General features: G+C 53.2%; 4 protein-coding genes across 4 annotated transcripts; 3 read left to right on the forward strand and 1 right to left on the reverse strand.

Annotated features, from left to right (window-relative positions):
• Window positions 1-1,226: 1,226 nt before the first annotated feature.
• PV07_07897 (uncharacterized protein) lies at window positions 1,227-2,836 on the forward strand. The gene is made up of 5 exons (XM_016395014.1): window positions 1,227-1,840; window positions 1,930-2,011; window positions 2,074-2,139; window positions 2,219-2,340; window positions 2,416-2,836. Exons 1-5 carry the CDS (start codon window positions 1,480-1,482, stop codon window positions 2,646-2,648), a joined length of 864 nt encoding a protein of 287 aa, XP_016248433.1. The 5' UTR covers window positions 1,227-1,479; the 3' UTR covers window positions 2,649-2,836.
• Window positions 2,837-2,927: 91 nt separating this feature from the next.
• On the forward strand, window positions 2,928-5,782 carry PV07_07898 (uncharacterized protein). The gene is made up of 2 exons (XM_016395015.1): window positions 2,928-3,023; window positions 3,086-5,782. Exons 1-2 carry the CDS (start codon window positions 3,011-3,013, stop codon window positions 5,104-5,106), a joined length of 2,034 nt encoding a protein of 677 aa, XP_016248434.1. The 5' UTR covers window positions 2,928-3,010; the 3' UTR covers window positions 5,107-5,782.
• Window positions 5,783-7,163: 1,381 nt separating this feature from the next.
• Window positions 7,164-8,568, reverse strand: PV07_07899 (uncharacterized protein). Its single transcript, XM_016395016.1, has one exon. The coding sequence runs from the start codon at window positions 8,478-8,480 to the stop codon at window positions 7,452-7,454; it is 1,029 nt and encodes a 342-aa protein (XP_016248435.1). The 5' UTR covers window positions 8,481-8,568; the 3' UTR covers window positions 7,164-7,451.
• Window positions 8,569-8,757: 189 nt separating this feature from the next.
• PV07_07900 (uncharacterized protein) lies at window positions 8,758-10,679 on the forward strand. The gene has a single exon (XM_016395017.1). The coding sequence runs from the start codon at window positions 8,879-8,881 to the stop codon at window positions 10,169-10,171; it is 1,293 nt and encodes a 430-aa protein (XP_016248436.1). The 5' UTR covers window positions 8,758-8,878; the 3' UTR covers window positions 10,172-10,679.
• The last annotated feature ends 1,325 nt before the right edge of the window (window positions 10,680-12,004 follow it).

Below are 12,004 nucleotides of genomic sequence, written 5' to 3' on the forward strand. Positions count from 1 at the left end.
AATGAGGAATAGGAACAGACAGCCTTGTACTCATTCAAAATTCACTGGCGATGCTCCACTGCTATTGTACTTCCACAGATCGACGCTCCAAGAGGACGCTCCAAGAGGTGGCGACTCAACCCATGCCATGGCCTAGCATTAGGAAATCCACAAACTGGATTCCTCAATCGGGAAATGGCGATATGGATTGACCATCCATAAGGGAAATAAAGCAGGAGGCCTCCTTCAGGTACTTGTTTTCATCTCAATTTCTGGTGTTGCGCGGGAGAATAGGATAGCTTGACAACATCAGAAAATTGTCAGGACAGCCAGGTAGAAGGCACTTTTCCACGGTTCTGTCAATGCTGTAACGTGTTGAAGTTCACATACTGACTGTTGTCAAGGAACAGGCTCATCATGAGCAGCGAAACACCAACCAGTCGGGCAAGCGAAGCCAAAATCGATGAGCACTTTGCATATACAGGTTCGCAATTTGAGGTGTCCAAGCCGGACGAAACAAGAGCTGCTAAATCAGAGGGCAGTGGACTTGCAATGGAAATGTTGAAGGAATGGCCCAATACAGTCTCACTTCTTCAGATCGAGGCCTGTGACAGAGTATTCGGTACCGAAGGGTTAATACGTGCGTCGTGTGGGAGAGGAGACATCGAGGAGGGACCTTGGCATGGTATCAGTACCGTCGTTGGACTTGACGAGCAACCTTGCGTGAATGGCTCAGGGCCATCTAAGCCAAAGACACAGGCCTCCAGTCTGGTCGTCGAAAGGAGCTGTGCCTGAGGAGGATGGGCAGTACGGACCGCGTCGATGAAGGGCACGTGAGGGAGTGACTAGAGTCCCAGGATGCTTTGCAGGTAGATAGCTGCGACCGGTATCTGCGGCGCTCAGCGGTGAAATTGATCATGTCTGTGGCACATCTTCGACATCACGACGTGGGCGTCAACCAATAGTAGCTGGCAGCATTCCGTTGGGACGTTGAAGCCCAGCTGTCGATGCGCCCCCATCTTGCTCGCGATGTCGATGTGGCTCGGATGTAGAACACATCCAGACTCTCCTCTTGGTTTTCCCCCACGTGTTTTTCCTTCTTGGAGTGCTGGAATAAAAGGGATTGAGAGGAAACTCTGGAGACGAGGCAGAGGTAAAGAAACAGTTGACCAAGTCGAGGCAGTCTCAGTGGCAGCTAATTTCAGCAGGATCGACCTGCAATTTCTCCGCAGTTTGCAACCGGCTCCAGCGACTCCAAAAATCTCCTGCGCAGATTCGTCGATGATTCTTCAGGCACGAGACACTGCATCTCTAGTCTTACAGTCGTATCCCCCAGATCATGGCGTACAGCAACTCAGACCGTACTTCTACGTGTTGAAGAGTCAGACTCGTATCAACCCAATGTGCCGCACTTCCACCCTCAACTGCCATCTCTGACCAAGCATTGAAGTGCCCGCTGGTACCGCTATCCACCACCATCCTCCTCTGCCTTGCGCCAGAATGGCAGCACCTCGAGCGTTGCCTCGAATAACGACCAATAGCCTCCCTCTCCCAACCCGATTAATCCAGCCGTCGCGTATACGCTCCTACCTTCTGCGTCTCCCGCTTTTCACCCGCCTGATCCTCGTCGCAATAGTAGCCTTTTGGCTCCTCGAACTGCAGACCGTCTGGAGTGTGGTAAAATGGGGCTCACTGGAACCCAAGGAAATCAACCTGGGCAGCATGTACAGGCTCAACACATTTGTCTTGATACACACGGGGTTCTGGCATATGTTAATCAATACCATCTGCCTTATGCCTTTACTAGAGAGGTTCGAGGCTGAATTTGGCACGTTGAATAGCATTGCCTTGTTTATGGGCCGTACGTCTCACATGCCGTCTTTTTGAAAGGACGACAGACTCGGATACCTCGGTCTCGATGCGAAGAATGGCTGCTAACTCATATCACAGCGTTGGGACAAATACCTGCGGTGTTATATCTGTTGTTGGACGGTGTCATCCTCAGAGACAATACCCCAGTCCTCGGGGCCAGGTATGGATAGAGCCACACGACTCGACTCGAGACGGAAGAGACAGGCTAACATGGGCAACCAGTATCTGGGTGTTCCTCCTTCTTGCGGCCGAGGCAATTAAAACTTATCGAGCGAACCCATATCTGGAGTAGGTCCTGGTCTTGTTCTCTGTTGACCCTGAGGGAAGCGTCTGGTTACTCTATAAGCTGCTAACAAGTGAACAACAGGATCGCTGACCAAAAGATCCCCACTTGGATATCGCCATTAGTGATACTGGTCGTGACGTCCATACTGATTCCCAGTGCTTCCTTCCTTGGACACCTCAGTGGGTGTATAACAGGATATTTATGTAGGTGTCGATTTCCTTTGGTCGAATTTCTGTTTGCTACCTTGAGGCGTCCCGAGTCTAACGATTATTCAATAGGGGGCCTGGGCTATATCCGTTTCCTCGCACCTCCGGAGAAAGTCCTTCGCTGGATCGAAGGCAAACTCAATCTGCTTGGACGATTACCACACTATGTGTCTGTGGATCAGAAGACCTATGGGCGCTACGGCGTTCTTCCCACGAGTTCAGCCAGCGGACCAGAAGGTCATATGAGTCCTATTGGACTTGGTTGGATGGGCACCAGCAGTGATGGGCAGAGACTTGGGCCATGACCATCTGCCGGCCTTTGGAACGCTTTTGACCTCTCGAAAATTGCGTTAGAGCACGCAGAACCCTGGACGGTTGGATCAACCCCACGTTGGATAAATGGAGCGTCATGTCTGTGGACAGGTTGCTCGATGTACTAGTAGCCATATTTGCCGATGGTTTAATGAAGACAACTATTTGTGACTCTAAGATATTTTCCCTAGACTCAGGAAAACCAGGTGCCCCTTGGCCCCTTCGCCCCTTAAGCGGCTAATCTTCGGCGTGAGGGCAAGAGTACAGATTCCTCAAGACTGCGTTTGCCTTGAAGGTCGATGTCTGTGTACGAAGGCCTTGCCGTGAAGCCATTGATGAGCCGAGCAAGGTCAGTATGGGCCTCATCCGTGAGTATACCACCAAATGTACTGAAAATCGGAAAAAAAATTGCTAAGACACGGCTCTCTAGGTAACCTCATCTCAAGCCTCCGCAAGGACGACCCCCGACTCCTTCGAATCCCACCGTATTTGTCCCTGCTTTGCATGCTCGTTGGCATATCATGGATCCTGCCCTTGCCTCTACAGGAGTACTCTCGGCAGACGTACATCTCAGAAAATGCGCTCCTACCCGGCCAGGTCCACACTTACTTTGGCGGTAGCGAACAGAATGTTTTTCGCGCATATCGACACGAGTTGGCTACGGTCCTGGAAGATGCTGCGATGTCTGCTGAGAACGAGACCCTGGGGAAAGCAGAGCAGAGAGCCCGGGAAGATAGGACAAGTGGAAAGTTGGAAGAGCTCTTCCGGAACGCTGGCTTGAAGACTGCAAAGCAACGGTATTCTTACATGTCGTCCGGCCAGCTTTACGAGGGAGAGAATGTTTATGCTGTTTTGCACGCGCCTCGCGGTGACGGAACCGAAGCAATCGTACTTGTCGCACCACTCAAAAACATCGACGGCATCCCAAACGTGAATGGTGTACCGCTCCTCATTTCCCTGTCGCGCTATTTCAAAAGATGGTCACTGTGGTCGAAGGACATCATATTCTTGGTCACCCCGGACAGTACTGCAGGACCACAAGCATGGATTGATGCGTACCATTCCACCCACGATCCATACAAGGTACAAGATCTGTCGTTGAAGTCTGGTGCACTTCAGGCTGCCGTTTGCATCGATTACCCATTTGAGCATCGCTTCGAGAACCTTCATATCGCATACGACGGCATTAACGGCGCTCTACCTAACCTCGATCTGTTCAATACCGCCGTTTCTATTGCGTCTGGCCAGATGGGCATTTCAACATCGATCCAATTCCAACACACGTACAGCAAGCATGAGGAGTACAATTCGTACCCTGTTCGCCTTCAAACACTCGTGCGCGGAATGTCAACCCAAGCCCTCGGCCACGCAACTGGCCCCCATTCCACCTTCATGACGTATCATATCGATGCTATCACTTTGACGGCGACAAACGAGGGCTGGCAAGATGAGATGGCGTTTGGGAGGACGATCGAAAGCATCTGCCGAAGCCTCAATAATTTACTTGAGAAGCTGCATCAGAGCTTCTTTTTCTACCTATTGATGCAGTCAAATCGATTCGTCAGCATTGGGACGTATCTTCCAGGTGCGATGATCATGGCTGCCGCTTATACGATTATGGCAATCTACCTTTGGGTATTGAGTGGCTATCAAGTTACCGAGAAAGAAGCAGCGCCAGCGGTCAGCAAAATGGAGAATGGGTCAACTGAGAAGACAAGCGGTTCGCAACCGCAAATCACATTGCCCAGAGAATCCCTCTCGAAAATCGAATTCAAGCCAGTCGACAGACAACTCGTCCTTCCAATTGCCCTCTTAACGGCGATACACCTAGCGTCTCTCATCCCACTATATCTCCTTACCTCACTGAGCCTCAGAGCCATGCCCTCGACATTTTTTCTGATTACGGTTGCCCTGCTTGTGCTCCCAATAGCTCTCGCATCAGCACTTGCCGAAATGCCGAACAACACCACCTTACCTGCCTTTTCCGCGCCGACATATGAGCAATACGTCCTAACCAAATCGCTTAGCCTTTTACTACTTGGCCTCTTCTTGACTGTCCTAGCGACACTGAATTTCAGTCTCAGCATGTTTCTTGGTATTGTTTGCATCCCACTGGTCTTTGTGGGTAGAACTCGCTCTAGGGCAGGGCTGTCACTTGTTCAGTATCTGATACTTGTCGTCATGAGTCCAATGGGACTAGCTATAGGGTTGAGCGCATATGGCGTCATTGTCTTGGGACGAGACGATGTTCTTGTCGAATGGCTACAGCGGCTCGCCCTAGGTTGGAACATCTGGGGGAGTTGGGGCGTTCCTGTTGGCGTTTTGTGCATTTGGTTGCCCGCATGGGTCGTGAGTGCGACTTTAGTGGCCAGCTCTTGGTTCACAACGACAGAGGCGGTCCAAAGTACGCAGAAAGCCACGAAGAAGATGTCATCCAAAACAGCGTCGTGACGAGACATGCCTCAGAACAGCAAAGATTCAAGATGAAAAAGATTCTCCGTCAAAAGAGCCTGTTATTCTAGGAACATGGTCTCTACAGCTCAACATTTGTACAACCACTGCCCCCGGCTCACCATGCTCGAGACCTGAAATTCCTGGGCCATAGACGCAACACCTGGATGCGCCTTGAGGTGACCACCCTTCAAGGTTGTCCCTCGGAATGACAGTCTCTCCTAGGAGGGCAGCCTGGAGCCCCGTCCACCCTCATCTATAAAAGTCCTTCCAACATCCCTCAATGCCTTGAGCGCAGGTCCGGGCGAGAGATCAATCTGATACAAGGCTGGAACATGTCGTCCACCAACTGATTAAGCTGGCCACGATGGAATCCTCCATGTCAAGATTTCCTGACTAATTTCGCTCTGCATGCGATGATGGTCGAGGCTGATGTGGGGAAATTCTCCTGTGCGATGCTGCTTCCCGTAGCCTCGGCTTCAGGTTATTGGGTTTGATATACCTCGTCTACTCTAGATACTTTACCCCTAAGAGGGCAGAAATCGTCTAGTCTTTACTGTTGGAGCAAGGCAATTGTAGCAATACGAGACTGTGTCCGAACGTCGAACGATCTTCATCACCACCTACTGTGTTTTCCTTCAGCCGAGCTTGAGCATCGGCAAGCCGGCCTAGTCGCCCGATACAACGATACACGGTCCTCGTGCTTTGCATAGCTATCCTTCTGGCCCAGAGTCCTTTTGTCCTCTTGCCTCGTCCACTTTAAAGTGATAACTCCTCGTCCTGGGCTTTCCCCTCCCTCCCTCCCTCCCTCCGTCCTCTTCCTGGTCCCTGCCCTTGCAGGACGCGATGTCAAAGGACAACTCGCCGGCTGACAAGGTCGACCATGGGCGCTGCCTCTGCGGCGCCGTGACTTTCACAGTGGTGGGTGAGCCGGTATACAATGTCGTCTGTCACTGCGAGAACTGCAGGTGCGTAGTGGTCCACTTCCACTTTCTTCTTCCTGCTTGGGCCTTTCGTCACAGCCGGATTAGGGTTTGGAAATCCGGCCTTTTTGATTCCCATGTGTCTCTGCATGCTAGGCGACAGTGAGCTGTTGCGCGGTTAGGTGCGGAGTGAACGCTTTCGTGCCCTTTTTCGCTACATCCTGGGTTTCCAGCGAGTGATGAATGTCTTGTGTTTTGGGGGGGGGGGGGGTAATTCTCGCTTTTTATGCCGTTACCAAGGTTGTTTTCGAGCCTAGATGTACACACAGTATAGGGATCGGTTCAAGGGCAGAAGAAAGGAGATGGGATGGCGAAAGTTACGCTCGATAGCATCGGGGGGAGAATGAGTGCACAAAAGCTGACTTCTCGGGTGTCTCTAGACGACAAGGCGGAAGCACGTTGCACTGCGCAAGCATCTTTCTCAAGAAGGTATGTAAGCTCCCGATACGCCTTGAATTGCCCTATTGCATGCCCGCCTTTCTATCACTTGGGCCGTGGGCCGAGCAACTAGATCCCCCAGTCCCCTTGTGCGTACGTACCACACATACACCCCCTAACGATTCGGCAGCAATACACCCTGCACACCGGCTCCGAGAGCACGACGACGTACACCGACCCGGCCACGCAGTCCGGCCAGCCGCTGTCCCGCGCGTTCTGCAAGATCTGCGGCTCCAAGGTCTGGGCCCAGACGCCGCTGAACCACGACATCATCTCCCTCCCCGCGGGCGTGCTGGACAGCGCCGCCACGCGGTGGGCGCCGCACAAGGAGCAGTTCTGCGACGTCCGGTGCGCGTGGGTGCCCGACCTGGGTGGCCGCGTGAGGGAGAGGTTCGGGAAGGGCCCCACGGCCAGCGCGGTGGACGGCGTGACTAGCAAGTTGTAGAATGTCCCTCGTACATCCAGACGTCCTTGGAGGGTGGGACGAGGTGGGACAAGGCGGGGTCACTGGTGAAGGTGGAGGGGAGGTGATTGAGGCATCAGCAGCACGTTGGTGAGGAATGATGGGGCGGTGAAGGGCTGGGCTGGTTCCAAGGGACCACGCACCGGCAAGGTTGCTAGGAGGTGCAGGGATTCATGGAGACAGGATGAGAGAAGAGGCTTATCAGGACATGTATGCGTCGAGCAGGCTGGACTTGGATGTCACTGTACGCTCATGGCTCGACACATAAGAACCGTTGGTGTATATTCGCCACCTCAATCTGATACACAGCTTTACCCTATATAGCGGTTCGTAGTCTATTCATCATCAAGCACTGGAATTGCCCGCTTCGACGACATTATAGACGTGTGTCGACGTCCAAAGCCTGCACACCCAGTGTGAATCGGGCCTTCATGGCTCAGCACGCTGGACGACACGGCGGTTCAGAGCTTGCTTCCTCCTGTGGCATTCTGCTTCTGGGCCTCTCGGTTTTTCTCGGCCATCTTCAACAGAGCATATAGACTCTGCATCCTCGGCATCTCGTATCCCTTCTCCCGCGCGAGCCGGATCGGGTTCCCCAGGATGACTTCCAGCTCCATGAGCTTGCCCCCCTCCCAGTCGAGCAGCATGCTCGGCTTGCTCCCGCTTGTGTTCTTCCGCGTCGACCGAAGGATCTGTTCCGCGGTGGCAAATCCCGCCGGAAACGGCTTGCCCACGACCTTGGGCGCAGTGGTCATCACCTCATCCATCACGCCCTTGAGATGCCTCGACAGCTCCGGGTCGTTGGACATGGCTTCATTGGTAGATCCACCCGACAGCACCGCGGACGGATTCATGGATGCATTGATGGCGATCTTATGCCAGCGGACGAGCTGGAGCTTCTCGTGCGTGTCGGCAATGGCATCCTTGATGCCTCCCTTCAGGAGCAGGTCGACAAAGGTTTGGTTCTGAGCCGTTGCTGTTGCCTTGACCGCAGCCGAAGGATTTGATTCTGAGAAGTACGGCCCCACGTTTATCCGTGTCCAGCGGTTGTGTTTGATATGACCGTTCGAGGGCTGGGCACATGAGGCAATCGTCACGGCGCTTAGAATGGTTAATTGAGGGAATCGTTCGGTGTAGGGCTGTTCCACACCCAGACCGTTCTGGATCAACACAACAGCCGTACCGGGGCTAATGAGGCCCTCGAGGAGTTTCGAATCGTCTGAGACGTTGGGCAATGCTTTGGTGCTGACCACGACGAAGTCCCACTTGACACCGCTTTTGCGGGCTGAGTCGGGGGAATTAAATGTTCGAGTCGGAGTCCAAGTGTAATCCCCGTATTGGGAAGACGTTATTTGGAAGCCATTGGCCTTGACAGCTGAGTAGTTGGAGCGACAGACGACCGAGACGTTGGTGTTCGCAGTGCGAGCTACTCGGGAGGCATAGAATGCACCAATGGCGCCGGCGCCAAAAAACAAGACCTCGAGGGGCATCTCTGTGGAAGGAAGGAATAGAGGAAGCGTAGAAGACGCAATAAACCTTCACAGGGGATATGTAAAAGGTAATATACCGGGAGGATTGAGGTCGAGGAAGCAGGGAGCATGATAGCCTTGATGCCGAGGAAGGACGCCGCCTCAATGATTTGCCGGAGATGCTCGACCGCACTAGCCACGAGCACAGCCTCGTCACCAGCCACAGTTCAGCCACATGTTTACGCCACTTAACCTTCTCCGCCCTCGTCACCATCATCATCCTACCCACCGTCAGCTGCGCAGGCAGACGGGTTTGAGACAGCAGCTGAATATCCAGCTTGCGTATCACCAACTTCCTTCGACCACATTTTGGGGCCAGACTGTGACTACTCATTTAAAGCCTGCCTCTCGGAAAGGGCATGCTTTGCGTTCTGTCCTTCCTTTTCATCGCCTTGCTATACTCATATCCCGTCTTGACTCAGTTCATCCCCCAACTTGACCTTGGCCAGAGTTACCATACCATGGGCGGTGGACACGGGATTCGCTCGGTCGTGTATTACGTGAATTGGGCGCCCTATGCACGCAATCACCATCCTCAAGACCTCCCTGCGGAGAATCTCACCCATGTCCTCTACGCCTTTGCCAATGTCAAACCTGACAGCGGCGAGGTCTATCTGACAGATCCTTGGTCTGATACTGACAAACACTACGACGGTGATAGCTGGAATGACTCGGGGACGAACGTGTATGGGTGCGTGAAGCAACTGTTCCTTCTGAAGAAGAGGAACCGCAACCTCAAAGTGCTTTTGAGCATTGGTGGATGGACTTACTCCTCAAACTTCGCACAGCCTGCCAGCACGTCCGGTGGACGGAGAAACTTTGCAGAGACAGCTGTCAAACTGCTGGAAGAACTGGGATTCGACGGCATCGACATCGACTGGGAGTACCCTAAGAATGAAAGTGAGGCGGCAGACTTTGTCAAGCTGCTGCAGGAGACTCGCCACGCCCTCGACGCGGCAGCTGCCAAACGACACCATACCAGGTTTTACTTGACGGTGGCATGCCCCGCCGGACAGTCCAACTTTGAGAAACTGAAGATCGCCGAGATGGACAGTCTACTCGACTTTTGGAACCTGATGGCATATGACTATGCAGGATCATGGGACCAGCGAGCGGGGCACCAAGCAAATCTATTCCCCTCCCAATCCCACCCTCAGTGTACGCCGTTCAGCACCGTGGCTGCCATCGAACACTACACCAGGCATGGGGTACATCCATCCAAGATTGTCCTGGGAATGCCCTTGTACGGCCGAGCCTTCATATCGACCTCCGGACCCGGGCATGCGTTCAATGGGGTGGGCGAAGGAAGCTGGGAGCAAGGTGTCTGGGATTACAAAGCACTCCCAAAGCCTGACAGCACCGAGTTCCACGATCGTGATGTTGGTGCCAGCTGGAGTTACTGCCCTTCTTCGAACACCATGATAAGCTATGATACGCCAGATTTGGTAGCTCAGAAGGCGAATTTTGTGCGAGACTATGGCCTAGGCGGTGGCATGTGGTGGGAGAGTTCAGCCGACAAGGCGATTGGACAGGGCAGCCTGATTGAGACATTTCTCAGGCAGAGTGGTGGGCCGAGTGGGCTGGAAGAGGTCAAGAATTGCCTGGAATATCCCGAGAGCAAATACGACAACTTGCGGAACAAGTTTGAATGAGGTCAAAGGCATCACCTGCCGTCGTCAGCTGGGATGCTTGAAGTGTTGACAAAGAGTAATGTGCATCAGAGTGGAGATGCTAGCAACAGCTGAACAGATCACTTTCTAAAATTTCGGAGCCATTGTCAAGGGATGGCTTCCATATCCATGGTGATCGCTTCCTCCTAACGCAATCGGCAGGGTCTCCAGCCGCGTTTTGTGTAACATGAAGGCAAGGTGGAAGGCACCCGGCGGGTAGGGATGATGAATAGACCCCGGTCGAGAATGAAGGACAGCTGTCTGTCAACCATTGATGGGCGTGATATTGGCAAACCTAGCCTCGATGGTCTGAGTACCGAACGAGTCTGTACATGTCATCCAGGAGACGGGTGTTCAAGGTCCCCTCCACACCTCGCCCTGTCGCCGTACCAATGACTCCCCAGCAAGCGAGGCATGACACTGCTTCTGTCAAAACTAGACACCACATAGAGGACTTTTCTCTTACCTAATTCACCTGTTCTTGCCTGTCTACCGCTGGCGCCTAGGTGGTTGCCTTGCTGCAAAGAGCTGTCGCTGAAAGCCACGGAATCATCCCCCCTGGCGAGCCTTTGTCGATAGTCTCATGGACCCTGGCGCCGCGGGTGGTCGACCAACAGAGATCTGCGAGATTGACATGGGCCTGCAAACTAACTCCTCATCCGATCTACATACCACTAGATCATATCAACAAGCCAGCGAGCTCATTGCTCTTTGAATTGGGCCAGGTAACGGGAAGGCGAGCTCACAGTCCATCGATCGAATCGATTTTTTGCAGGTTGATGGATCCAGACGTGCCGTCTCGTCGCAAGCCACTTTTGTCATGCCAAAAACGTGTTTCATCTTGGCGGTTGTAAGGGGGTTCGCTGCCCACAAAGTCCGCCACTGACGACTGTCATCTTTTGTTCGACCAAGTTCCTCAGGACTCGCGGGAAGTACCCGCTGGAGAAGCATGCCATGCCTATCGGTCGGCCGCCCTCGGTACGGAGTACAGTCAATCAGACAGCAAGTTCCACTGTGAGCTGATGACGAGAAAGCAATTACTCAACAAATACCAGGGATGTTGACCTGCCACACCTGTCAAGACTCAAGGCCTGCAGTGAACAAGGAATCCGGATCCAAGGAGCCAGTGTTGGGATTCTGGGGTCTGGAGGAGGCGAAACGCTCGTGTTTGAGGAGTGCTCTAGAGCAACATCAGTGCCATCTGAAACTTGGACTCGAGCACCAACGAATCTCAAGTCGTTCTTGACCTACCCCTGCACATGCTCCACCTCAGCTCCCACTCACCCCCCTTACCTAGTTCGTGGGAGCCGTGAAACCCACAGTTAGCTCTGCAAGACACCACACAGATACGACTCCTCCAGCCCTTGTTCAAGAGGGTCGCATCTGGGTGGCTGATCTAGACCCGGGCAAACCAGCAGCTACCGGAATTCCTTTTGCTAGAAAGCTCTCGTTGTGACAGAGTAAGGCGCAGGGAACTTGCCATTCAGGCCATCAAGGCGAATGCCATGCAAGAAGCTATCTGCCAGTAGTCAGGTACACACGAGGTCCAAGCTTGCGGATACCACAGTGTCATTCTTCCTATTGGGTGGTAAGCCTGACGTTGGGCTGGCACGGTCTCTCCCCCTTGCATGCACGAGGTTTTTTGACATTTGATGAGCGTTTCCGGGAGAGGATATCAAGAAATTAACATGCCGGCCAAAATGGAATATCCAAATTTGCCAGGGCACCGACGGCACATTCTTGCGGATCTAGACGCTTGCGTGTGAGCGTCAAACAGACCGCAACAAAGATGGACAGTGGGACATTGATCGGCAA

Source organism: Cladophialophora immunda, assembly GCF_000835495.1.
Source record: "Cladophialophora immunda strain CBS 83496 unplaced genomic scaffold supercont1.4, whole genome shotgun sequence".
Lineage (NCBI taxonomy): Eukaryota > Fungi > Ascomycota > Eurotiomycetes > Chaetothyriales > Herpotrichiellaceae > Cladophialophora > Cladophialophora immunda.

Excerpts from the sequence above, each read along its gene's own strand:
- PV07_07899 (XM_016395016.1), bottom strand. The coding sequence starts at position 8,480 with ATGCCCCTCGAGGTCTTGTTTTTTGGCGCCGGCGCCATTGGTGCATTC.
- PV07_07897 (XM_016395014.1), top strand. The coding sequence starts at position 1,480 with ATGGCAGCACCTCGAGCGTTGCCTCGAATAACGACCAATAGCCTCCCT. Across the intron at positions 2,140-2,218 it reads CGAGCGAACCCATATCTGGA|GATCGCTGACCAAAAGATCC; the intron begins GTAGGTCCTGGT and ends AGTGAACAACAG. Across the intron at positions 2,341-2,415 it reads GTGTATAACAGGATATTTAT|GGGGCCTGGGCTATATCCGT; the intron begins GTAGGTGTCGAT and ends ATTATTCAATAG.
- PV07_07900 (XM_016395017.1), top strand. The coding sequence starts at position 8,879 with ATGCTTTGCGTTCTGTCCTTCCTTTTCATCGCCTTGCTATACTCATAT.